The 27,651-nt window shown below is 41.7% G+C and overlaps 1 protein-coding gene across 1 annotated transcript in view; it reads right to left on the reverse strand.

The window, feature by feature from the left end:
• Positions 1–5,656: 5,656 nt before the first annotated feature.
• The window catches only part of pdzrn4 (PDZ domain containing ring finger 4), a 64,870-nt gene continuing 42,875 nt past the window's right edge, over positions 5,657–27,651 (reverse strand). The window contains exons 2-8 of the mRNA XM_066669160.1: positions 24,526–24,773; positions 21,487–21,589; positions 16,881–16,979; positions 13,352–13,414; positions 9,148–9,249; positions 8,243–8,359; positions 5,657–8,153 (exon numbers count right to left, since the gene is read on the reverse strand). Coding sequence (XP_066525257.1) covers positions 6,591–8,153; positions 8,243–8,359; positions 9,148–9,249; positions 13,352–13,414; positions 16,881–16,979; positions 21,487–21,589; positions 24,526–24,773 — 2,295 coding nt within the window. The 3' untranslated portion in view covers positions 5,657–6,590. The remainder of the gene's footprint in view (positions 8,154–8,242; positions 8,360–9,147; positions 9,250–13,351; positions 13,415–16,880; positions 16,980–21,486; positions 21,590–24,525; positions 24,774–27,651) is intronic.

The raw sequence follows: 27,651 nt of genomic DNA on the forward strand, positions 1-27,651 counted from the left end.
CCAATGTGTTTTTCGACTGTGGGAGGAAACCGGAGCACCTGGAGGAAACCCACGCCAATACAGGGAGAACACACCAAACTCGCAGGACTTGAACCCACAATCTCCAGGTCCCGGGAGCTGTGTGAGTGCGCCACCGTGCCGCCCCATAATAAGACATATGAACTCAAAAGAAACAGACACTCACCACAGTGCAGTTTTAAGGTACAAAAAAGTATGCAAACAAAGAACTAGTGTAAGTACTAGCATACGTAGACACAAAGAGCAACAGCTGAACACTGGGGCAAAGACAAATGACTAGAAATGAATGTAGGGCTGTGAAGAGCCCAAGCAGTAAATATATAGAAAAATAATTTCCTATATATTTATACACCTTTATATTCTTTAAAATATCTGTCATATCTCTGACCATTTACAGGTAGAACTCACTGTATATGTGCTTAACTTTCCCGCCAGATCTTTTTTTTTTTTTTTTTTGGTATGCAAAACTAGCATGAGGCCAAATACTGTGCATAGAAAATACTTGAAATGACTTCCATTTTTTGTTTTCCTTTCCCTATAAATTTACTATATGTAGATACGTTTTGCTCTGGACAGTGGTGATATAAAAACCTTAACATTTTGTAGTGTGATGCTGCTTATTTGCCGCCCTCCACAGATGAATAAAAGTATTATTTTTTGCCCACAGGTGGAAACTGATGTATGCATCTTCAAGAACAATAAACATTCTGCAGTGTCTAGAATGTTATGAATGGCATGCCATTGACCAATACTGTAAAAACACTGGTCAGCATGTGATGAAAGAATGCAAAAGGCAGAATACAATTTGTGGCATTTCATGCGCTGCCAGTGTGAGCTCTGAAACACCTAGGCATTATGAAAGAGCGACAGGAAAGAATGTGAAACAGACAGCACCTCTCACTGTCACCCACACAAAATCCCAGTCTGGTGTGAAATCACACTGAGACCAAGCTAAAGTAAAATTTATTCAATTATCTGCGGTGTGAAAGTCAGGATTAATCACATCCATAAGAGAATAGTGGAATGAGAGAATGAACCGTCCCTGCCATGCTTTCATTACTCATTACTGCAGAGAGAGAGTGAGAGAGAGCGAGAGAGAGAGAGAGAATAAGAGAGAGAGAGAGAGACAGAGAGAGAGAGAGAAAGAACCTCCTTTGATATCCCCCTCCCCAATCCAGCTCTTCTCCCCTGTCAGTCATGTAGAGTAGGTATGAATAAATGAATATGGAAAACTGCAATAACAAGGTAAATGCTGATTTTCTGATAAACCAGCAGGCGCACATGAAACACGACCTAGCTCGCCATATTCCATTTGTGTGAAAAAATTATTATTGTCCTGACGTTTGTGCACAGCTGTGGATTACAGTCAGTCAGAGACAGATGTTGCACCTGCATAGTAATTTAAGGCTGATTTTAAAAATGTGGCTTTGGTCAGACTCCCATAAAGTAACTAACAATATTAATTATAAGTAATAATATAAGTATAAGTAATTACAAAGAAATAATATAGACATTCCAACATGTAAGACTTACCTTTGTCACACATGGTCTTGGTAAAATCAGTAGCCAAGCTGTTGCAGCTTTAGCAAGCTTTCACAGGTAATAACAACAATTACTGAAAATAGAATAGAATCTGCATTTCCTTGAGTATTACATATTTTTAAAGATAGATTTACTAAATTCTGGGAAAAACATTAATTTTGTCTCTATACACCTTCAGACAATAAGTGCAGAACAGTGTTCTTTATGTTTTCGCTACCTGACTTTAAAGAACATATCAGTAACACATTCCGTTATATTTACTTTAAGTTGCACTGACTTCAACCCCTACAGGGTGTTACTCGCCTTGTGCCCAGTGATTCCGGGTAGGCTCCAGACCTGCCACGACCCTAAACTGGACAAGCAGTTACAGACAATGAATGAATGCATTGCACTCATACGCCTTGTACTGAACCTGGGCATTTTTTTTATTATTATTTTGGGCTCAAAAGAGTATTCCAAAGATAAACATGTCCTGAAAGACATGTTGTAAAAGACATTTCTAGTGGGTGATTCAAAATGTTGGCTTTACTTATCAAGCTAAATGAAATATCTTCTTAAACATACTGTCTGTCTTAAAGCCAAGTATATATAGGAGGAATGTTTCTCGTCTGTTATGTCACTGAAGACTGTTTAGATTTTGAAGGATGTTTTGAGTTTGTCTGAAAAACTGTGGCCTTCAGTTTCTGAGAGGAACACAACTGATGTATTATTTGAGAATTTCAAGTAGCCACAATTTTTGTGTAGAAGAGAGCTGAGGAGACTTTTTTATAGTGATATGCAGAAGTGTGGGCATGCCTGTGCAATTCATATTCTTCATATGTTATGTGTTAATATATAAAATGTATTCACTTAGAAATTCAGACATTTGCATACACAGTCCCCTTCACTTTTACTTTAAGGGCCCAGCTTCATAATCGAGCACATCTGATTCAGCTTATGAAGGACTTCATAATTAGCTGAGAGCTAAAATGTGGGAGTAAACATTCACACTGGTTAACACAGTGGTCCCCAAAGTCATTCAACTTCTCTTCTGTAAAACACCTGACCCAGCACACGAGGAGCTTGTTAATTAGCTAATGAGCCAAATATGGTGCATTCGATGCGGAAATGTGTGGCGTGTGTGGTCCCTAGAGCTGGGATTGGAGACCCCTGGATTAACACCACCACTAATACTTTTGTCATGTGTAGAATAATCATCAGACCACCTCATGACCACCCAGAGCTCCATAGGCAAACACCAAGCCATTAGCTACGGTGTATTATGAAGCATTTCCATATTTGCAAACAAAGCACCTGCTGTTTCCACCCCATCCCTGGCAGCATGAGCTGTTTTGAGAGTTCATACTGAGGCAGGGGACTTTTAGTATGCTGCTTAATCAGTCTGGTGTCCAAAATACAGACTGGCTATGCAAGGTCAGGATGCTCAGATAAGGGATAAGGGACAGCTTGCCAGGCCAGAGGCTGATGTACCTGCTAATTAAGCACATTCAATTGGTAATATGATTAATACTACATATATGTTTTGTGTTTATATTAATACAACCCTCCAAATTATTGATTAGAACTCTATATAGATGTTCTAGCTTGTAACACCTCCATAGAAAAACAGCGACAATATAATAGGATGCTCTGAAGCAGGTACACATGAGCCTAAGGTCAGTATAACACAGATAGCACAGTATAAACCCAAAGCCCTGGGGTGAGTCATGGAATGTCTTCTGCAGTATGACAACACACAATTAAGTGTCTCAGATGAGCTGGAGAGATATTTGCAATCTAGAACTAATAATACAGGATCAGTTCCTGATTTCTCTAATGATGTAGCTGAATGCAATCAAATACTCGCAGCAATGTTCCAACAAGACTCACAGGGCCGAAGGCGAAACAAACTCCTTATAAGAACTTTTGGTTGAGCTGAGCAGGTGTGTACAAACCTTTAGCCATCTGGTGTTTGTCTTAATGAGCTCTGCCTTTGTAGGTTGCTTTGTTAGAGGTTCTTTTAATTGTTTATTATTAATGAGTGCTGATTTATTTACCAAATTTTCATGCAAATTTCATTTACACTCTTTTCTAGCATCTGGCAAGCCATATATAGGACTACACATTTACAAATTTACCAAATTTCAGAGTGCTGAGAAGAAAGGTGTATCATGTATCAAGTCAATCAAACATAGAATCTTAACATCAGAAACATGCAAATCTTCTGAAGCTACATAGGTTTGTGCCTGGCCAGTACTTGGGTGGGAGACCTCCTGGGAAAGCTTGGATGGTGGCGGGGGTAGTCTTGTTGGGGCCTACCTGGGTGGTTGTCCCAGTGGTCTGTGTAGATCCCAATGCCTGAGTGCAGTGATAAGGACACTGTACTGAACAATTGGCGCTGTCTTTCAGTGAAAAATAAAACCCAGGTCCTGACTCTTTTATCCCTCTTCCACCTGTGTGGAATTTGGAACCATTATAAATAATAGGCTCTTCAACATGAACTGTGACATAGTCCATCTAAAGAAGCTCCAGAAAGAACTCAGAGCCAAAAAAAAAGCCTTATAGTGGAGCTGGACAGGGTTCTTTAAAGAAATAAAAAGAAATATAACAGCAATGTACTCAGTTTCTGTGTTTTCTGGGGTTGTGTTCAGTGTGATACAAGACATGTTGGCTGTTTCACAGGACAGAAATCAGCAACTGTCAAATATCACTAGGATGTGATCCTGCTGTAAACAGTGGATTAACCATGACTCTATCTGTTTATCTTTGATATCTGTGATGCTGGATCTGAGATGCCTAGCAATGACAAACCATATACTTGGTTCCACATCAAAACTGGTAGAAACGTGGGCCGGTTTGCTGGATGGCACTAATATTCCAAGAATCCTGAAAAGAACTGGTTCAAGAACCAGAGTTCTTTTAGTGGAACAGGGCTGTCTGAGGTCAAAAGGATTCCAGGGCATTTCCTTGAGAAGTGTACGGGTGTTACCCTGATGTCCTGCTAAATCTAGTACTGTGGCCAATTATGGTCTCCTAATCATTCCCATCCTCAAATAAATGAGCAGAATCATTCCCTCTCATCTTCTCTTTACCCAATCACCAATATGTGATGAGTGTACCAAAATGGTTTGATTGCTGTACACATATCCATGTGAATTCTGCTCATTGATGTGTGTTGAGGCAACTCCGTAATGTTTAAAGGAATATAGCATGCATCAAGTATCCACAAAAGCACTATATGCATGTAAAACATTAGACTTGAATCAGACCCGTGTATCTTACAAATTCATTTGGTAAAACTGTGAAAAAGGCCACAAGTGGATACTGGATTGTAGATAACTGTGCTAAATTGGCCTTGAATAACAGAGACAAAATCTCTCCATTGTGAATTTTTCTCCATTGTGAAATTGCGAAAATTAATGTTTAGCAGCTGTTTCACAGAGAGTCAAACCTCTTTCTGGTATTCTTCTTATGGGAGCTGATAATCTACAAAACTGCTACCCATGACAGTGTCCTGTCAAAAAAAGAAAAGCCAAACAAAAAAAAAAAGCCCACCAAATCATACCCAACAAACACCAGTATTTTATCGATGTGATATATGCTGTGATTTCAGCTGGAGGCAGACTTCACTGATGCTGCTAGCGATACTTCCCTTTAAGAATTCATGAGAGCCAAGCTTCCACACTTTCATCCATTCTAAACCAAAATAATGAGCGAGAGAACGGGCTCCCCGATTGGGGAATCCCTTTCATGATAAAAGACAGCCGCACTCGATTGAATTTGTAGGGTATGAGGTGAGTTTGATGATAGTGACAGGCATGGCCTTTTTTTGCAGGGGCTAGAATACAGCAAATGTCAAAGTTGTCAACTCTTCAGGTCATAATTGGGATGCTGTAAGGTGCTCTGTTGCCAGTGCTTAAGCTCAATCAGCTCAAGCAGTTAATCAACAGATGATTGACTTGAAGTAGATCACACTTGCAACAGATCAATTTGAAAATTGGACAGAAAACAATATCAGAAGTTGTTTTATAGCAATAATTTATTAGATCTTTTTTTTATCAAGTAGCACACTTGAACAAGTAGAGCATGTTGACCTGGCTGCTAAGTGGCCATCTACATGGTAAATAGCAATGTTGGAGGATCAATAAGTTAGCAAAAAAATGCACATTTCTTCACCACAATGTATAGTAGAAAATGAGTCATTTCAGACAGTGGAAAGCACCAGAATCCTTAGGCACAACAACAGTGGAAAATTTTAAAATAGCTTCAGAAATGTCTCATTACCGTTGTCCTGGAATACAGCTAATTACTGTATTTGGCATTGGAGATGTAATAAGGTGTAGAACTTTCAGACATAAAATATACTGTATATAATTAATATACAGTAGCTACAGAATAATGGACGATGATCATAAATACTGCATGTTACGGTATCATCAAATACCATGTGAAAAAATCCTTTGATCTTTGTAAACCATTCAGGTTCAAAGAACTTCACTTATAACAAGGAAGAAATGTCTAATGTCTATTTACACTGTATTTGAAGAGCTGAATAGTGGCGCATAAAGCCATACTGAAAATTCAAGTACTTTAAAAAACACACAGGATGGTATAAAGGGCAGTAACATTAAGGTGCCAAATGTTGTATGGTTATGTTTGAAACTATTTCAACTGGCATTCTTATACACGTGTTAAAAAACAAAACAAAAAAGAGGTCTGCAGTCGTCAAATACATCCAGTTAATACACTTTTAAAAAGTTTCAACATTTAATCACAGTTACGTCTTACTTAAAACATGGTCCGTTTGGAGTGTCATACAAAAACACATGAAAAATATCTCATTTTGTACAGTATAAAACATTTGGAAAGAGTACAAAAGATCATAGCACAGAATCAAGACAGAGCTTCAGTGCAGAACAGTGGTAGGAAACACTAGTTCTGGAGTACGTCCTGCCCTCCCTGGAGTACTCCTTGTTCACCCTGATCAGTGAAATATAGGCATGGCCTTTCCAGAACCAGAGTTAGAAATCACCGATTCAGAATTTGGACCTCTACACTGTGGTGACAGACAGGAAGGCATTGTGCACTTTGGTGCCTTCAGGCGATCTGGCCCCATGACTCATCAGCTCCTGAATGGTCATCCAGTTGTCCAAGATCTTCCGATTGCGCTTTTTCAGCATTTTCTTGTGGCTCAGTTCCAGGATGCTGACCTCAGTGCCAGAAGTTCCAGCAGCCTCTTTCAGGCACTCCAGCCGGCTGCGCTGCATAAACTCTCGACGGCGGCGCTGCTCTCTGGCCCGTGCCAGCTGCTGTTTGCGTTCCTCCTTGCTCCAGTAGCGTCCCATCTTTAGCTCACTTGCTGCATCATCATCTGTGGTCATGCCCCCGCTACGCTCCTCGCGGATCCGAAGGGCCCGTTCCCGTAGTATTCGATCTCGAGCCGGACGCCGTGCTACGTACCTAGTCCCATCAGCCCGGACCTTTACCTTCCATTCCAGCCTACCCGACTGAGGTGGTGAGGGTCGGCCACGAAGGCTCAGCAAGCTCAGCTGGCTCTGTGAGTATTCCAGGGAGGAGGAGGAGTGTTGCTGGAGGAGTTGCATGTAACCCTGGTAGTGACTGGGGTTTGAGTGGTGAGTGGGGTGCCCACGTCCTGGGGCTGTCCGACTTCGGCTTTTCGTCCGATCTTGCCGCTCGTCATCAGCTGGAAGGGCTGGGTCTGATTCAGATGGGTTGCTGGGACTCTGCTCCAGGCTGCTGGACAGGGCCTGGCCTGGACCTTGTGACCCAGGACTGGTGATGGAAGTCTGCAGTGGGGGAGTGGAGATAGCCTGAGAAGAGTTACCGAAATTGAAGTTACTATGTATCGGCAAGGTGTGACTATAAGCTGGACAACTGTGGGAGGTTAAGGGGCTACCGTAAGAGACCCCTTGGGTATTAATTACATTACTACTACGCAAGTTTCTCTGATTGATCTGGTTGAGTCGCCTTTGCAAAGAGAGGTCCGGCGATCCTTCGGTACCCAAAGGAGTGGAGCGTGAGCTTTCTGCTGTGTTGTATGCACTCGAGCTGTCTTTGTCCTTCAGTTTTTCACCTTGTACCCTCTCAGGCTGCTCGTTGATGTCTTCCAGCTTGGCCCGGTGTGTCAAACTGTCCTTGTCAATTCGCGGTGAGTCCCGCTTGTTCCTGCGCAGCTGATGGGCCTGCATGATGCTCTGGCACTTGCGCTCAATGCTCCGTAGTTCCTCATTCAGCATGCGCAGCTCCCGCTCCACCCCTCCTCTGCTGGCCTGCTCTGTCAGGCTGCACTCAATAGTGCTGCTGCGCCGGTACACAAGGCCATCATTCCGGATCTGGCACTTCAGTTGCAGAAGTTGCTGGAACCGGTCGCATTCCACTCCAGCCTCACCACTTTCACACTCTTGGCTCAGCTCCTCGTTGGCTGGGTTTGTGTGAACCAGATGTGACACTGACTCCCATTGGTTCTGAGTGCGTTTTGGAGTCCTTATTTGGACCTGAGCCCCGGAGTGTTCCTCAATACCATGTCCCATCCCACTGTCTTTGTCCTGGAGGCTGGAGGAGCAGGTGGCTGCTTCCTCCTCTGGTATGTTGGACTGCAAAGAGACACAAAAGGGGGAGGGGTTCCGCTGGAGTCTGGGTTCTTTGAAATATCTGCCTGGATTTATTTACTAGTTCTACTTACTTGCTTTTCACATTTGGCTGTTTTAAAGATATCTTCTTTTCTTCTTTCCTCAAGAATCTCCATCTTTAGCTCCTCTAGGAAGTCATGGTGCTCCTCGTCTAACCAACCTTCATCCATCTGGAAGAGGAGACAATCACTAATTTAATAATTAGTCCACTGCAGGCCCTGATGATTTAAGCTATTCACTATATGTTTCTTCAGCATAATGGGGTAAATGTTAATAAATATTGGATGAAAATGGTGCTAGCTTTGAGTGTGATACAACCTAACACTTTTAAAAAGGATCATTCATTTTAACATTTGCATGCTAAACGACTGTAACTCTGTGTGATGAAAGCAGGCAAGTTGTATATGAGATTGCATAAGTCTGGATAATCAAGGCTTCATAGTGAAATAAAATGCCAGAGCAGTGTTAATGAAACAGTGTGAGACAAATATATGACAGAATTTAAGGAACACAGAATATGTTTAATAAAATATACAAACATAAATGCTAAAAGAGCAAAAATAAACATAATTTTTAAAAAATGTTACTCAACCAAATCCGAACATGAACTATCAAAATAAAAGTTGTCCTAGTACAGACCCATGTGGTATACCATAAAGAATATGTTCTCAAGTACACAGATCCACATTCTAATGAATAAATCCTTTGAATTTAAGGTGCCGCTTTTGCTTAAACTGATGTTATTTTGCACATGCAGCCTCTTTAATCTCTACAGCAAAAAACACTGGGTAATAGAATAGGACCTGTTTGTGATTCAGAACTAAACAAACTAGTCTAGTTTTTTGAAAAACACTGAATATAAAAAAACAGTTCTGCCACATAGAAATTTGACTCAAAATGTACAGGCAACTTCACCTATAAGTATCAAGGACTATTAAATAGAATTAAATACCCTCACCTGTGCCTCTGGCCGGGTAACCAATAATACAATATTCCTGGTGTCTTCATTAGAGAGAAGAGCCACAGCTTCCTCCTTGTTCTGTACATCGTGACCATTTATCTGGAAACACACACACAAACAAACAAACACACACACACACACACAGAAATAATGATGGACTACCAGTAATATGCAAATAAATGACGAAAGTGGAACAAAGACTCAACATAACGCAAATCAACACACACAAACTGAGTCACAGACACCAAGGCACACACTAACACAGCCCCCATCCTGAGATAAGAAGCCACAGTCAATTATATATTTACAGGAAAAGTGGCTGTGCATCGATTACGGAGGGAGCCACCTCAGCCCCAGGAGTCCGAGCGCTCATAAAAGCATCCAGCAGCACACGTTCAGACACACAATTAACTAAACCTTGACAGGTGGCGTTCATCTCTTCCTTTACAGAGTAATGGGACTGTCACAAAGAGATAATGGGGTGGGGAGAGACAGTTAGCCAAAGAGTGGAGGAGAAAAGCGAGAAAAGGAGTCTGTCTTTTCATTTTCCTTCAAGGTAACAATACTGCCCCTCCCTCTTTCCATGTCTTTCCTCCTATGTCACATATACCTTCGGCTTTCCTGGATATTTATGTTCACCTTATATTTTATGACTCAAAAGTTGCTCACTGATTGCTCAGGAGACAAAAGGAGATATGAGACACTTCTAGCTCAGATTAAAATGAGGATAGGTATACACAATTTCAAAACTGAGGTTCTTAATGTCAGATGAAAAATAGTTGGGCTCCTGGCTTTAGTTCAGCTGCACATGAAAATGAGTGTTATTATCTCTGCAAATCTGAGCCCAGTGTGAGATTTTTCTGACCACTCCAATAAAACTCAAGAGGAGACACATGAGATTCCTGAACTCCTTTTCTCAGGAGTAATAACAGAGTCCCTGTTTGTTTTCCCTCTGATTAATGGAAAGAGATGTTAAAGAATTTCAGTCTTTTTTGTGTGTGGAGTGTAGCATGCATTTAGAAAAATAAACAGCTGCAATCCATTGCAAGCACAGTGTGCTGACACCCAGAACGTCTCAAATGTACAACTGAGCGATTTCAGCAGGAATGTCTCATAGAATTTAGCTTGTCTTTTTTCATCAAGTTGTTATAATAAACAATGTAAAATGACTTATATACCAAACAGCACACATGGCATATTTATTGAACTAACTACATTAACAGGCATTGATTTTACAGTGAAAGTGAAACTCTCGAATGCTTGACAGCTTTGGAGTCAGGCATTGCAAACAGTTGCAGGATTTTGTCATAAGACATGAGATACATGCAGCTGAGAAAATTTATTCAAGTGCAGTATGACTCAGTGGTACTGAGGAACTCAGAATAAAAGCTGTTAAAGCCCATACTACTTTAAAGGGTTGCCAAAGGATTTAAAATAATAAATAAATAAATTGCATTAGTTAGGCAAATTCAGTATATAACTACTCAACTTATTAGAGGCAGCCATTTGACGACACAGAAAAAATTCAAAGAGTTAAAAAAAACTTCTTTTAATTGTAGATGTGTTTAATGCCTATGTTATGCACTGGTGTAAAGTATGTAATAGTAACTAGACTATCTGTCGGTTTCCGTCTGTCTCCGAAGTTTCCTCCGTCGTCGCTTAATTTCCTATTCTCCTTTGTCCATTGTCTTATCAGTCGTGTTATTTAGTTTATCTGTCTGTCTCTGCAGTTTGACTTTAGTTTCAAATCCAGTTGTTTCGTTTCCTTTCACCGTTTCGCTCCCCAGTCTAGTCTGTCTATGTGTTAGTTTAGTTTCATTTCGTGTTGTGTTGTTTCTACTGTTGCTTGTCGTTGTTTTGTTATATCTTTCGTTATAATTAAACTTTCTGTGCTTAAGCAAGTGCGTCCGCTTCTGTCAGTCCGCCCCGTGATCCGTGACAGAATGTACGACCCATACATGGACGCAGCTAGCTCGGACTACTTTGTAAGGAGGGGTGCTATTCGCCGGACTCCATTTCGAACAAGCCCTAAATATCCAGTGGAGGAGGCTTTAAGAACAGCATCAGAATGGAGTCCACGGCTCCAGCCCAGGCCCGGCGCGGTTCCTTTCCCTCCTACAGAGGACTCGATTCGAGACTCAATGGATTATTCCAGCGAGAAGCTAAAAGAAGTCCAGGTTCCCCTGCCTCCGTGGACGACGTCGCAGGTTCCCCTGCCTCCGTGGACGACGTTGCAGGTTCCCCTGTCTCCATGGACGACGTCGCAGGTCTCCCTGTCTCCGTGATGGCGGCACCCGCCGCTCCTGTCTCCTTGATGGCGGCACCCACCGCTCCTGTCTCCGTGATGGCGGCACCCATCGCTCCTGTCTCCGTGAGCGCGGCTCCCTCGGCCGCTCCTGTCTCCGTGAGCGTGGCTCCCTCGGCCGCTCCTGTCTCCGTTTCGGCCCTCGTGACTGTGGCTCCGGCCGTTTCGGTCCCCGTGACTGTGGCTCCGGCCGTTTCGGTCCCCGTGACTGTGGCCCCGGCCGCTCCTGATCGTGTCCGTGGGAAGGCCCCAAGGACTTCGGGGTCGATCCCTAGAACTGTGCCCAGGCTGGTTCCTCAGACTGCCCCACAGACATTTGCCAGTCCTGGGCACCCACCAGTAGTTTTGGTTCCCCTGTCTGTCCCTGTCCTGGTTCCTGTCTCTGTCCTTGTCCCTGTGCCCTTGTCTGCCTTTGTCTCTGTCCCAGTCCCTGTCACTGTATTTGTGTCTGTCCCCCTGAATGTCTTGGTCCCTGTTCCCCTGTCAAGTCCAGTCCAGTCTCCTGTGAGACCTGTCCAGTCCCCTGTCAGCCCTGTCCAGTCTCTGTTTCAAACCCCTGTCCAGTCTCAAGTCCCGTCTCCGGTCAAGTCCCCGTTTCAACCCTCTGTCTTGTCTCATGTCCAGTCCCCTGTTAGTCCTGTCCAGTCCCTGTTTCAACCCTCTGTCCCGTCTCCAGTCCAGTCCCCGTTGCAGTCTAGTGTCATGTCACCTGTCCTGTCTTCTGTCCAGTCACAGACCCCTTTACAGTCTAACGTTTCTGTCAGGTCCAGTGTCTTGTCTCCTGTCTCGTCACCAGTCTCTGCTCCCGTCCATTCCCAGCACCCAGTCCTGTCATCTGTCCAGTCCCCGTATCAGTCCAGCGTTCAGTCACCTGTCTTGTCTCCAGTCCAGTCTCCCTTTCAACCCTCTGTCTTGTCTCAAGTCCTGTCACCTGTCTCGTCTTCTGTCCAGTCCCTTTTCCCATCCAGTGTCATGTCCAATGTCAAAAACCCTGTCCAGTTGCCTGTCCAGTCTCATGTGTCCACTCCCGTCCTGTCCAGTCTGCTCCAGTCTCTTGTTTCGTCTCCGGTCACCCCACTTTGTCAGTCTACTGTCCTGTCCCCGTGTCCGTCCAGTGTTCAATCACCTGTCTTGCCCCCAGTCCAGCCACCGTTTCAACCCTCTGTCTTGTCTCATGTCCAGTCCCAGTACCCAGCTTCATTCCAATCCCAAGTTCTGTCTCCTTTTCCCTTTTTTCAGTCTCCTGTCATGTCCCCAGCTCCTGAGTCCGGTCTCCCATGGTTCCTTGTCTTAGTCTGTCATGTTTTCCGTGCCCTCTCCTGTGCCAGCTCCAGTGTCATGTGTTAACCCGTCCTCCTTGTTATCTGTCCAGGTGTGTCTCGTTTGTGTCAGTATTTAAGCCCTCTTGTTTCACGTCCTGTTTGTCGTTCATTTCACTTTTCACATTTCTCCGTGTTCCTCATTCTAGTCAGTCATGTTATCTGTCGGTTTCCGTCTGTCTCCGAAGTTTCCTCCGTCGTCGCTTAATTTCCTATTCTCCTTTGTCCATTGTCTTATCAGTCGTGTTATTTAGTTTATCTGTCTGTCTCTGCAGTTTGACTTTAGTTTCAAATCCAGTTGTTTCGTTTCCTTTCACCGTTTCGCTCCCCAGTCTAGTCTGTCTATGTGTTAGTTTAGTTTCATTTCGTGTTGTGTTGTTTCTACTGTTGCTTGTCGTTGTTTTGTTATATCTTTCGTTATAATTAAACTTTCTGTGCTTTAGCAAGTGCGTCCGCTTCTGTCAGTCCGCCCCGTGATCCGTGACAAATACAAGTAGCACCTACATTATATATTTATATATAGTGTTGTACACACATTACAAGCAAACATTTTCCACTGATACATTAGAAGGCCTACCTGTAAAATCCGGTCTCCCTCTTTGATGCGTCCATCTCTGGCGGCTATGCTGTTGGGTCCAACCTAGAAGATACCCCATAACAGTAGTTTATCTCACCACTGTCCACACTTAAATGCAAAATGTTCTTTCTGATTGTGGGGAAACGCTGTTGTCTCAGGTTTATTTACATTCAGAAGCACTGCATCTTTTAAGGTGGTTCACAATAGATCAGTTTTCAATACCCAAACTGACTGGAGAGCTAGTGAATGCTGAACTCATTCATTGTCTGAAACCGCTTATCCAATTCAGGGTCATGGTGGAGCAACACAGGGCGACAAACACTCACACCTACGGACACCTTTGAGTCACCAATCCACTTACCATCATGTGTTTTTGGACCGTGGGAGGAAACCGGAGCACCTGGAGGAAACCCACTCAGACACGGGGAGAACACACCAAACTCCTCACAGACAGTCACCTGGAGCGGGACTTGAATCCACAACCTCCGGGTTCCTGGAGCTGGGTGACTGAGCCCCATGCTGAATTCATATAGGTTCAAATGCTCTAAATTGTAAAAAAAGGTTTTTTTTTTTGTTTTATTAAAACTGTGAGTGTCGCTTTTAAGGGTCTGTATATATGGGATATTACCACCTTCAGGGACGTTGATGTTTGGTGAATTAGACAGGTATTACACAGCATTTGGAATATTCATTCATCCATTCATTACAGCATTTGGATTACTTCTGTGTTTATCTGTGCTACTACCCCTCATGTTCACCATAAACATAGCTCTGGCTTCATGTTCAGTTATGAAATATCACTTTTTATTAACAAAATATCTCTGTTGATGCTTTGTGCATTGATCTAGTTAAGATTTAAGAAAAATTGACAGAGACACCTGATTGTTTTCCTCAAACAAATGAAAATCAAGGTCAGAGAGTGATGAAAGAAAACGAAACCTACTTGCTGTCACTCTTCATTTAGGGTGCAATTCCAGATTTGAATAAGAAATCCGTGTTTTCGCACATCGCAGCTGAGGTGCTTAGGACCTTGCCATTGTTGTCCTTTGTCACAGCTCCTGTTTGTGTTCTTGTAACTTATAAACATCATCAAGGAGGTATGGCAAAATTGAGGCGTACCAGAGAAAACCAGAGAACCTCCCGCAAGCAGTGACACAGACATCATATGCATACATGCATTTTTAATGAGGTCATTAGCATACCCCCCACCCTCTTCTCTCCCTTAGAGGTGTATAAATAGAATATTTCCGTAGGTTGGTAGATTGTTTACGATGTGCCTTCTGCCTGGGATCTGAGAGCAGTGAAAAAATGTGTTTTAGGTGCAGCCGAAGCCGTTTTTGATGTAAGATGCGCTGTATTTACATATTTCAGAGAGATTTTTGAGCTGCAACAGTGAGCTCTCCGTGCTCAACAAGAGACAAGTTCTTCCACTGGGATGCATTCCCCTCATCCATTCTTTCCTTTGTTTGTGACTAATGTGTAGAAAACAGTGCTAGGGCCCAACGTTCCATTTTGCCTGCCGCTGGAGACGAGAAGGGGTATCATTCCCGAGCAATTAAAATCATCAATTAAAACACAGAAAAGGGAAGGGGCGGGAATCGCATTTCAGACTTCACTTCCTCTCTCCATGCATGGCTCTGTCTTAGCAGATAATTAGACTTCTGACTTTGGAAAAAGAACAGAAAAAAAAACTGAAACACTACAAATGAACCATCTTCCATTTTACTCGGTGGATGCTCTGTTTTGAAACAAAAAGGTGGCATCAGACAGAACCGTGGCTTATCTTTTAATTACCTGACTGGAGCACATAATCTCTGCTTGGGTTCATTTACTGGCTTGAATTCATTTGATGGTTTGATGTGTTAGGCTTCCAACCTGACGCTGCTTGAAACAGTAGCAAGACCTTCACAAAGGCAATACACAGAACAATCACTGGATTAGGAACACCTCCCTTGTATCTGCACTCATTGTCCATTTTGTCAGCTCCACTGACCATAGAGGAGCACTTTTTTAGTTCTACAATCACAGCCTGTAGTTCACCTGTTTCTCTGCATACTTTCTTATTTTCATTTCACGCTGCTCTTCAATGGTTAGGAACCCCACAGAGCAAGTATGCTTTGGGTGGTGGATTATTCTCAACAGTGAAGTGACACTGGTGTGGTGGTGGTGTGTTAGTGTGTGTTGTTCTGGTATGAGTGGATCAGACACAGCAGTGTTGCTGGACCATTTTAAACACTGTGTCCATTCATTTCAAAGTTGTGGATGTAAACTCAGAGACAGAAGCTCATGTGTTGCTGCAGTTTGTGTTGGCAGTTTGTGTTGTGTTCCTAATCCAGTGATCATTCAGTGTATAATACAGCTTCTCTGTTCTCTACTTTCATGTTTCTGTTTTTCTGTGTTTGTCCTCATTTTTGATAAGCATGGGCAATATCCTCCTAGATCTAAATAACACTATAGCATTTAATTTTTTTCCACATATCTTCTAATCATTTAATTCAGCCGCATTAAAGCAACAGTATGTTGTATCTTTACCTGAGCTACTCCAGATTCAGCACTACAGAAACTGCACTATGTAACTTTTGGTGGAGGATAAGAAACAACCTATTACCCCTCCCCCTCCCCCACCTTTGATTTCAGTAATAGTGCTATAAAAGTGGATTATAGTCTACAGCAACTGTAGAGGGAGCCCAAGAGCGAAAATACCAAATCTTACCTAGTGCTGCTTTTAAGTGTCACCATCGTACACATAGTATGATCTTTTTAATCTTTTATTGTGCACACTGGTAAAATCTTCTTAAAAATGCATAGGAGCATCTCTTGAGCAGCCACACATGAAACTACTTTAACAGTGCTCAATGCCATATGCAGGCTAGAGGGTTATAAGGCCCCCTTGGAGCAATGGACCGGTGTTTTCTGTTTGGACACATATCCAATACATTTGGGGTACTAATTATAATTAACAACTAATTATTCAATATATGAACCTTACTTCACTAAAGCACCCATGGCTGAACGTCATCAGAACCCTACACCAATGTTCCAACTTCTAGTCTAAAGCCTGTCCAGAAGAGCAGAAGCTATTACTACCGCAGAGGGTGATTAATTCCCTATTACTACCCTTGATTTTAGAAGAAAATCAGAATGAACTGTAGCTATACAGTGTATTATATAATAGCACTGTGACTTCCTGTTTTCCTCTGTTTTTCCCATTTTTTGATAAGCATGTGCCATATCTCTTTCATCATCGAAATTATGAGAATGAGAACAGGGATCATTTCAAGGCCCAAGGAAATAATCAGGCAGAAAAATAATAAGTTCATAAGCCTCTTCTGCGGGGCACGTGTGAAAATACAAACATTGATGGTATTCATATCTGGAACTGCAGTGCGTTTGCAGGTTAAATGAAATGTGACAGCTAATATGCTGCAGATGCTCGCTTCCTTCTGTGCTTGGTGTGTATTTATTTGGTGAACGCAAACAACTGTCTCTTTTCATTCTTGGATATTTGGATTGAAGGAGAAGGGGTCACCTGACTGACGTAGATAGCTGTGTCTTCTTCATCATCCGTTCTGTAGCACAGAGTGAGCCCCAGCTTCTCCTGACTGTTCAGACGACACAGCTCCACCTCCTGAAAGGATACACCACAAACAGAATCACCATCTATCACTCTTTCATTTAGTATATATATATTTTTTCCATTGATTTGTCCATACAATTATCCACATCTTCAGTCATTATAAATATTAATCAATCCATGCTAATCTGCCTATCTACTGCCTAAATTTACATTTATCACAATCCACTGGTCTATTCATACACCCATCCACTCCACTGTCTATCATTCACAAATAAATCCATCAACCAATCTAGCCATCCATCCCCTAAAATACTCTTACTTAGTACCTACTCGGCACGATTGGAACCCCGAGCGAGCTGGGACTGAAAACCTACCCAACTCCTGGGACCAGGTACCAGATTTGGCCAGTGGAAAAGCAAAAGAGCTGTGGCAAGTCGAGTAGAGTCATGTAGGTTCCATCCAGTGGAAAAGCGCCACTCATCAATCCATCTGCTAAATCCTCCATCGCTCCATCTAACCATATATTATTCTTCTCATCTACCCATCCAATACATGAAGTCGTCTGGTCTTCCATCTACTCAACTATTTATGCATCCACCTTTGCATCTACTCCTCTGTTCTTTGTTTCATTTACTTATATGTCCATCCATTTAGTTGTCTATCTGCTTATCTATCTACACACCTGAAAATACACACCACTACACACCACTCCTCTAGCCCATCCAACCACCCATTCTTCCATTCATACATTCATCCATCCATCCATACATTCTTACATCAACTCATTTTCCTGATTAAATCAAATTATAAAAATTAGTCTGAAAAGATGGGGCTTTATATTTTTCATTGTGTATGGATCATGATTTCGGAGCTATGTAAACTCCTGATTGCTGCAGTGGGTTGTGGGTTGTGTTTAGACATTGCATGTAGATAATAAACTGCTTAATGAACATGATCTTGATCATTAACATCAATGGCAAAGGCACAGAAATGAAACCATTTCCAACATGTTTAAAAGAGTAAGGGTGTCTCATGAGAAACAAAACTGTAATTGCATTTTGAAAAACACGGGGAAAGCAATTCGATCATTCAGAGACTTTAATCTCATGATCAGAAGGCTGCAAAGATCAAAGCATCTGAAAATAAACTATGCACTTATAATGCGTGTGCAAAATGAGATACGCCATTTGTTGAGTTTTAGCCTCAGATTGAAATGGGAACGCTGAATGCCTGAGCACTGAATTAATCAGGTAGAGAAATGAGGGGGCATGTCAATGCTGCCATCCTAACACTGAAGGGTGAGGACAGGACTGTGTTTTGAGTGACATTCATTTGTCTTAGGACACCATTTAGTCACAGCTGACGGCTCTGGAGCTCTAACAACCCTGAGCTGCTGTTCACTGGATCAGAAACAGACCATTTACCACTCAGCAGTCTCACTGTACCACCCTACTACCAGCCTCCAACGTAGCCCAAATCAGTTAAAGACAAACCTTCATAGGTTCACTCACTCTCTCTCTTTTTGAGTTTAGGGTAATATAGCCCCTGGCATAAGGCTGTGGAACAGTGACTTTATGGTCTCGGAATGAAAGGAACACCAACATCACAACTGGAATGTTTTGGTGGCTTAATGCCATCAAATTCTAACTGAAATCTTCTAACCACTAATGTGCTACTGCAGTCTCCCTAATAATACCTTTAATTACAGAAGATATGTCGAATGCATAAATGTCCTCCTAACCTAACTTCTGTCTGGGTGATTTATTTGTGAATCAATTTATTGTGTTCTTACACAGACAGGATGTGTTTTCTAAAAGGACAGATTTGTGGATTTGTGGCTGGGTTTTCCCATAATCCTGTAGGGAAAAATCAGTGAAACTGGATTTTTAATCTGTTGCTTGTTCAATGTTCAATGTTTACCTTCAGAAGAACAGCGTTTATAATACATTCCCTCATGTCTGGCTCTTTCTGATGCTATGTGTACATTTAAAAAAAACTGAAAAAAAAAAACCAAATAAAAAAAAAAAAAAAAAAAAAAACAAGGCTCCTAGCAGTGTGCAGCCTAATGTGGCATGTAGCCTTACTAAGGTTGCCATGGTGACAGCATCACTGCCAGTGACACCAGGCTGATACCAGGTATCAGAATTGGTTTGATGTCAACAGAAAATGCAGTACAGGCTCTCTGAGGGAAAACAGAATGAAGCTGATCTGTTCATAGCTGTGTAGTTCTTCTTTGTGATATTTTAGTGTCTGAGGCAAAAAATCAGATCAGTAACGGTCGATACTTAAGGTTTAAAGGTTATTATCAGTATCAGCAGTGGAAAAAGCAAAGTGATATTGTGCCATCTGTTTTTGTAGTGTAGAGCTTAACACTGTTCCACATTGCAGACCAGGGTTTAAATCCCAGCTTAGACAAAAATACTGTACCCTGCACCAATTTAGCACTGTAACTTTGATTTAAGTTGAACGTGTGGATTCAAGTAAATACACCACTCAGTCAAACATTAAAATGACCTCGCTTCAACTCTCACTCCATTCTCTCAGTTCTACTGACCAAACAAAAACACTTTGTAGTTTTGTATTTACAGACTCTAGTCCATCTGTTGCTCTGCATACTTTGTTTCTCCCATTTTACCCTGTTGTTCAATGGTCAGGACCGGATCTGGATTGTGGATCATTCTCAACGCTGCAGTGACACTAATGTGGCAGTGGTGTGTTAGTGTATGTTGCACTGGCACGAGTCAATCAGACACAGCAGTGCTGTTGGAATTTTAAAACACCCAATTTTTTTTCTCCACTCACTGTCCACTCTGTTCCACACACCTACCTTGTCCTAACCATTCATGAACAGGGTGAAAGTGACAAACAAACATATGCAGAGCCACAGATGGATTAACATCTTAAATAGTAGGACTACAAAATACTCCAGTATGGTCAGTAGAGCTGAGAGGGTGGATAGTGAGAGTAGTAGCCTATATATAGACGTCATATAATCTGCAAAATTGTTAGGGCATGAGGTTATATTATATTCAGCTAGTGCTTTGGTAAAGCTCTGACGTGCTCTATAGCATTATTATTATTATTTCTAAGGAGTAAGTGAGGAGAGCTGTTCTCTAGTTCAGCCCCAGAGTGAAGCCAATAAGCATGTTGAGGGATATTCATCATCGCAAGCTTTAATATGGCTCAGTATTGATCTGTCTCCTAAGCTCTGCAATAACTCAAAATCTCTTCAAGGCTTCTATTGTTTCAGGCAGTGCGTTCACTGATGGGTAACTCCTCAGCTTCTGGACAGAGAAGAACTGATCATGCCCCATAATCCAGAGTATGTCTTGCCTGTTTTTCATCACAAGAACCCTTCTACTCATTTTAATCTCTGATATGAGCCTCAAGAGAGGGACATTACTGTCTCCTTGGCTCTGTGAGGAGAGTGTATTCGTAACAGACACAGATGTAGTCGGCTCATGCGTAGAATAAATCACCCATGTGTGAAAGAGCCCAGACTGTTTAAGAACATCCAGAGTTGTAGGGGTTTTCTCCAAAGGACATCTCTCTCTGCCACATCTGTAGTATTCAGTCTGTTTCTCTGGACAATAATTTCAACATGTTTCTGTGTATGTAAAAAAACTGCTTAGACACCTAGTGTAAAACCTCTCCTCGGAATTGTAGAAACTCTTACTGTAGGAAAAGGGACAGAATACATATATTTACATTCAGCAGAGTTGTGGATGAGTAGGTGTCCACAAACCTTTGGCTATATTGTAAAATATGTACCATTTTCATTTATGAATGGAAACTGGAGCAGCTTTTTACTGTGTTCCTTAAGTGTTCAAGATTTAGCTTCAAAAGTGCAGCTTTTATGAGAAATGTTCTCATGTCTGGCTCATTTCTAATGCTGTTTATTGTTTGGCACTGAAATAAAAACATGTCTCATGTCTCGTAGCGGTACTCTAGCATTAGTGTCATGCAGCCATAGAAGCATTGCCATGGTGATGGCAAATTTGCCACAATCTGCAGAGTATCAATAAAATAAATTGTACATTATTTAAGGTGGAAGGAGTAGAATGATCTGAATAATTTTCCTCTGTTTGTATCATACTGGCTAGGCCTGGACTTTTGGGTGCAGTGGTCTACACGTTTGCCCTATCATAGGGAGATCAGTAGTTTGATCGCTGCTGATGTTTCAGCCCTGGAGAGCACAGCTGCTGATGTTTCAGCCCTGGAGAGCACAGCTGGTGCTGCTCTCTGGGTAGGACGAATGACCACCACTCAGCGTACTATGGTAGCCAGCACAGGCAACTGTCAGCTGATGTAAGAGATTTGGGCAGTTTGCATTCTTCTTCAGTGCTTTAAGCTTTTCAGTGTTGGAAATTATGTGGTGGGTGTTGTGGAAGAAGCTTGTGTTTGCCCCCATGCTAACAAGGCTTGTGGCACAGTTTCAATAAATAAATAAATAAATAAATAAATAAATTTATTGACAAAAGTTGGAAAGTTTTCATCACAGACTGTGATGAAAAATGTTGGGCTGTTAGAAATGTTGAATGGTGAACATAACACATACCTCATACTCAAACTCATCTGTCCTTTCCACTTCTGCCCGAGGGTTGGACAAATATTCAGGACACTCAAAGTATTCATGCTCCATTGTCTGAATGGAGTGACAACTACAAGAAAAGACAAAAAAAAGGAAAAGGGTTAAATGTAAAACATCTAAAATATATTTAAGGGACACAGGTTTTATTATAGCACAGCTTTATCATTCATTCATTCATTATCTGTAACCGCTTATCCAGTTCAGGGTCACGGTGAGGAGGGGGCGCCAGTCCTTCACAGGGCAACTCACACACACACTTACACCTACGGATACTTTTGAATCACCAATCCACCTACCAATGTGTGTTTTTGGCCTGTAGGAGGAAACCGGAGCACCCAGAGGAAACTCACGCGGACACAGGGAGAACACACCAACTCCTCACAGACAGTCACCTGGAGCGGGAATCGAACCCACAACCTCTAGGTCCTAGAGCTGTGTGACTGCGACACTACCTGCTGCACCACCGTGCCGCCCTAGCATAGTTTTTGCAGTACATAATTTAATTTATTTAACATATAACCTTAGTGGAAATAACAATTTTGTGGCACATTAGTCTATATTTATTTATCCATGTCTTTACTAAGAACCCACAAGGAACCATTTCTGAATGTAGACCCTGCAAACCATCTGGATATTTTGGACCGCTTTGCTACACCAAAGAATACAGAACTGCTACCCAGTATACGCTTCCTTCATATACTACTTTCAGGTATTTTAAGATTAATTTTTTCTTTACTAATACATAACACTGTGCGGTAGTTAGTGAATTACCATTTATGTACTATGTAACTACTATGTAATTAATATAGTGAAGAATGAAAAAGACTCACATAGGAGTTTAGATTTAGGTTAAGGCTAAACATCACATTTAAAGGGTTAAGGCTAAACATCACATCATTCCAAGATGTACTGAAAATACTAATGTTGTCTGGAGGCAAAGATTCATAACATAGTCATAAGTTTGTGGACACCTACTCATTCAGCATTACATTTGCTATCAGAAGTATTAATAAAGGTCAGATACTGATAATGGATGATTATCTCTGGATTGCAAATGCCACTCTAACTGACCCCAAAGGTCAGTGGGTGGCTTAATTTCCTTTTAGCCCACCCTTGGCTTAATGCATGGTGACCTTAGGCTTAGGTGCGGTTGCACCAGAATATTTTTTTTTCCATTAGCAATGCCCGATATGGATCAAACTATGTGTGTACCATTGAGAACCTGTGTCAGCAACGTGTGTCTACAAACTTTGGGACACATTGTGTATTCCCCAGGTCATGACAAAAAGCCCTAAAACTGCATGGTCAATTTACAAGACAAATTGGTTCAGTCTGGCGGCAGTTAAAGGTTATAACCATACTAAGGATAAGTGTGCCTTGTTTGCCACTCAATTTGCTTTTAATCACACTGTAAACTCTTTATTAAACCAATGGACAGAGCTCACAGTGGCAGTAATTACATACAGGGCATGGTGCAGCTTTATCATATTAGTGGAACAAGTAAGGGAGGGTACCACTTATTTAAAAATAGCTCCATAATGAAGGCATTCACAGCAAGATGGCAGAGCTTAAATGTGAGTCCATATTATTGATGGCTTGAAAAATGAAGTGGCGTTCAGAAATTGCTCGATGCAGCAGCAGTGTAGTGAAGTTCAGATCCACTCAGTGATTTTACACCAACAAAAGTGCTGAGCCTGTCAATTCATGAGCTATAAGGCTGATATGCTGACCTGTTCTATTTCATCTTCAGAGAGGGAGGCTTAGCAGCAAAAATCGACAACAGTAATATACAAGCTAATGACTCAAAATAATATTAGAATGGGGATGAGGAAAAATGGCATATTTCAGTTTCTGTCTTCAAATCCCTTATTGTTTTGAAAAACTCCTTCAGTAAAGCTTCTCATAAACAACATATGACATCATATAGCATTACTAATGCACAGTAATCTACAATAAACATACCACTATACAAGATGTACAGATCACCCTCAACTGATTTCATTTCCAAACAAACTAAACATTACATTTCCTTTTATTTTTTAAGGAGGATATTTATATTATCCGATTAAACAACTGTACAAGCAAATCAAATGATTATTTAAAGATGTTTTGAAATGTCCTGGAAATGAAATGGGCTGTATGAAATAAATGCAATTTAAAAGCATACAATTAATATAGAATCTTGTAGTTATGTTCTCTAAATGTAGATACACTGATTCCTACACAGATAAGGCAGTAAAACACTGCATTTATAATGATGTGGAACAGCATTTGATTAACATTAACATTAGAGACACTGTGTCCCAAACATAGGGATGTGTGTGTGTGTGTGTGTGTGTGTGTGTGTTTTCATGCAATACAGAGCAGTAGTGTACAGTTTGGGAAATGGCCAGAGACTAACATTAATTTGCTGCATGTTTAGAGTGCTTTCTCACAACCTGAACACAGCTAATATTAACTTTAACTTCCGATCCTCCTCTGTTTCCCTAACAGTTATATACAAGTCGTTTTCATAACTGTAATTATCCGTAATTGTTGTCTGTTGTGCTCTCGTTACTGATCTCAAGCCCAGGGCTGGAAATAACTAACTTTATAAACCAGACTCTGATGGTGAATCGGAGGCCACTGAAGCTGATTATTAGAGCAGCTTTATATTTGAACAGGTGCCTTATGAAGGCTTAAAGAAGACCCACTGACTCACTGCCAAAACGCGTTCACCTCAGTGGCGCCCTTTCAAAATAAAAGTTTACCAAAGAAAAAGCAATTTTTTTTCTCTCTGTTATCTTATTTATTTATTTATTTATTTATTTATTTATTTATTTATTTATTTAGCAGCTGTTTTCAATTTTGTAGGCGACCCCCCAGTCAGTGGAACTACTAAAATGGACAGTGAGTATAGAATTTTAATGTTTTGGCTCCATCATTTCCACCATCATTTCCCATCATTGATCAAACTTTTCAAGTTCACAGTAATACAGTATAACAGACTTATATAGGACTTAGTACCTGTCCGACAGCAGAAAGGGGCAGATGTCAGGCACTGGAGGAGTAGCTGGCCTCAGTTTGGCCAGAGCCATAATATGCTCAAAGGTGATGTCTGTCTGTGTACACACATCCACCACGCACACCTCCTGAAGGTTGCCATGGTTACTGGCTGTGGGACCTCGCCGCAATACCTGGACAACCACAGGGTCTTTCCGCATTGCTTCAACAGCCACTTCATGTCCAGTTTTGGAGAAGTCACGCCCATTCACCTGAGAAGGAGAGAAAAGGCTCCATCAGAAAATAAGCCTCTTTTGATCAATATTTGTGTAATGCTGGTTGGTGGTAAACGCCCATTATTTTATAGCTATATTAGACAATAAATGGGTCAATCAATTCAGCCAGTTTGATTTGCATTACAATGATGTTCTGTTATGTACACACAGCTTTTTGTCCTTAAAAAGGAAATGAAATTACATGCTCTGGAGGAACTGCTCATGAGTTTCAAGTCACAATGCTCAAGCACTGGCTAGAGATGTAAGTCCCTGGCATTGGGCTGTGGAGCTCTGAACCCATGTTTCCTGGCGTGATGTGGAGTGCTGTGTGGGATCCAAATATGATCTTCCAACACCAGACCTTGAACTCAGTAATAATTTTGTGGCTGAATGCCCTGAGCTATTCACAGAAATATTGCAGCTTATGTGTAAAGCTTTGAAAGAGAAAGGGACAGCTGTTACTGTAGCAAAGGCAGACATGCATATTATATCCTCAGTTTCAGAGGAACAGTTTTAATGAGCAGGTGTGTTTATTTTTTTGTTTTGTTTTGCTTTTTGTTTTTTTGTTTTTTGGGGGGGGGGGGATATAGTGGATATATACACAGTAAATTAGGCTACGATTAGGCTATGATTATAAATGATTATAAATATGACTTAGTTCCACCTATTCCTTCAAATACAAAGTATTTGACACACCTGGTCCTTCAATGTGAATGAATGTTTGTTTGTGTGTGTGTGTGTGTGTGTGTGTGTTCATCCAGTATGTGGAACTCACAAGGGACCTGCTGTTCTTAATCAAACTGAATGCTGTCAAGCAACACCTGACACCTGTCAAACCCGCCCTATTGGCCTCCAGTCAGCCAGAACAGAGGCTTCACAACTCAGCCAATTAAAAGAGCTTCTAATATCGTAAGTGCTGCTTGAAGGGTAAGATATTAGAAGAGTTCTGTGTTGAATGACATCTGATTTTTTTTCCTCTGATTTTTTTAGGTTTTCAAGTGCAAACAAAAGAACACTATAAGTGTATAACAAAACTAGCTCAACACTAAAGGAGAACGCTATCTATCCTGCCCACCTGGTGAGAAAGAGAAACCAAAATTAGTTCCTAAAATTAAATTCATCAACTATTTCTTCACAAATCCACACAGCTGTCGTGATATAGGAGGCATGTTAAAAGTTGTCTCCTGCAGCGATCAATGCATCCAAGATCAACGTTGACAGAATAGCATCTTTTAAATCTTAATTAAATCAGACTTATCCCAAGTTTACCTCCCAATACAAAGACAGTCCTCTGCCATTTGTCTCTTTAATGGGACTGAGTTTAAATTGTCCATAATGACATAATTCCAGCACTTATGGAGGAGAACAGCAATAAATACAACCTGACTAGCATAATCACTTCTGCAGTACACACTATTTATAATCATTTTTTAGGATGCTATAAATACGTCTAAACAATATTAATGTGAAGCAGCTACATGGTTGACAGGAGTTTTAACTGTTTCCACTGCATGTGGTGGCAAGCTTCATATGGGTGTTATTTCATTCATTCATTTATTCATTCATTCATTCATTGTCTGTAAGTGCTTAACCAGTTCAGGGTCATGGTGGGTCTGGAGCCTACCCAGAATCATTGGGTGCAAATCAGGAATACACACTGGAGGGATTGCCAGTCCTTCACAGGGTGACACACACACACATTCACTCACACCTATGGACACATTTTGAGTCACCAATCCAACTACCAACATGTGTTTTGGACCGTGGGAGGAAACCGGAGCACCTGGAGGAAACCCATGCGGACACAGGGAGAACACATTAAACTCCTCTCAGACAGTATCTTCCAGAGCAGGACTTGAACCTCCAGGTCCCTGTAGCTGTTTGACTGCGACACTACCTGCTGCACCACCATGCTAGCCCCTATGGGTGCTTTTGTATCTCCAAAAGGGGAACTTTGAAGTCTAATCCGGACCTTGGATCTGGGTTCCAGACAGGGATTTTAAAATGGCCAGCAGGTATGACGTTATAACTTCACCAGACTGGCCAGGTATAACGACATATACCACCCAGCCATTGTAAAATCCCGGCCTGGAACCTGGCTCAAGATTTGATATGATGAACTATGATCTGTAGTTTTCTCTCTTTGTTGCAGTAGCAGTTTTTCCAGGAGAATTTCTGAGCAATAGTTTAATAACTAGTTAAATAACTAGTTCTTGATCACAAAAACCACTCTAACTTAGCCCAAAGATATTGGATGGAGGTCTGTCTTGCCAGATACCACACTTCCACTGCATCACAACCCAAATTTCTACTTAAACATTGATCATTTACACTGCTGTTTTCTGCAGTAAACGTGGCTTAACATGACAACCTTGGCTTTAAATTCCACTTCCACTTCAGTCTCTAAAAGCTCAGGTTAGCCATGGACAGCCATAGAATGAGCAATGTCACACCAGGGCAATCAAACATCTACTCACTGTCAAATTTCCAAAGTAAAGGAATCCCTAGAGTCCCATCAAAGTGTGTCCATGCTGGTATGATGCATACAGAAGTGTGTTAGTGATGCCTCAGGTCAGAATGTGTGCTCTGGAGTGACAGGCATGGCCAGGAGAGAACAGCTGTGAGAGCTGAGCATGAATCCAGCAGCTCTCAGGCTGCCAAACTGGCTCAGAGCATCCTCCACAGCTCTCTCAGTGGGACACCACCACCAGCAGCTTCCTGGCAAACACACAACCTTGCAACGACCTTGCAGCACACTCTCGGTCTGGCGCAGGAGGAGTCCAGTCTCACTGAGAGCCAGGGCAAACTCCAGCTTAAGCTCAAACAGTTTTCCAAGCCACTTGGAATCTCAGGCAACAAATTACCTGATGCCAAT

Source organism: Hoplias malabaricus, chromosome 4 (genome assembly GCF_029633855.1).
Source record: "Hoplias malabaricus isolate fHopMal1 chromosome 4, fHopMal1.hap1, whole genome shotgun sequence".
NCBI lineage: Eukaryota > Metazoa > Chordata > Actinopteri > Characiformes > Erythrinidae > Hoplias > Hoplias malabaricus.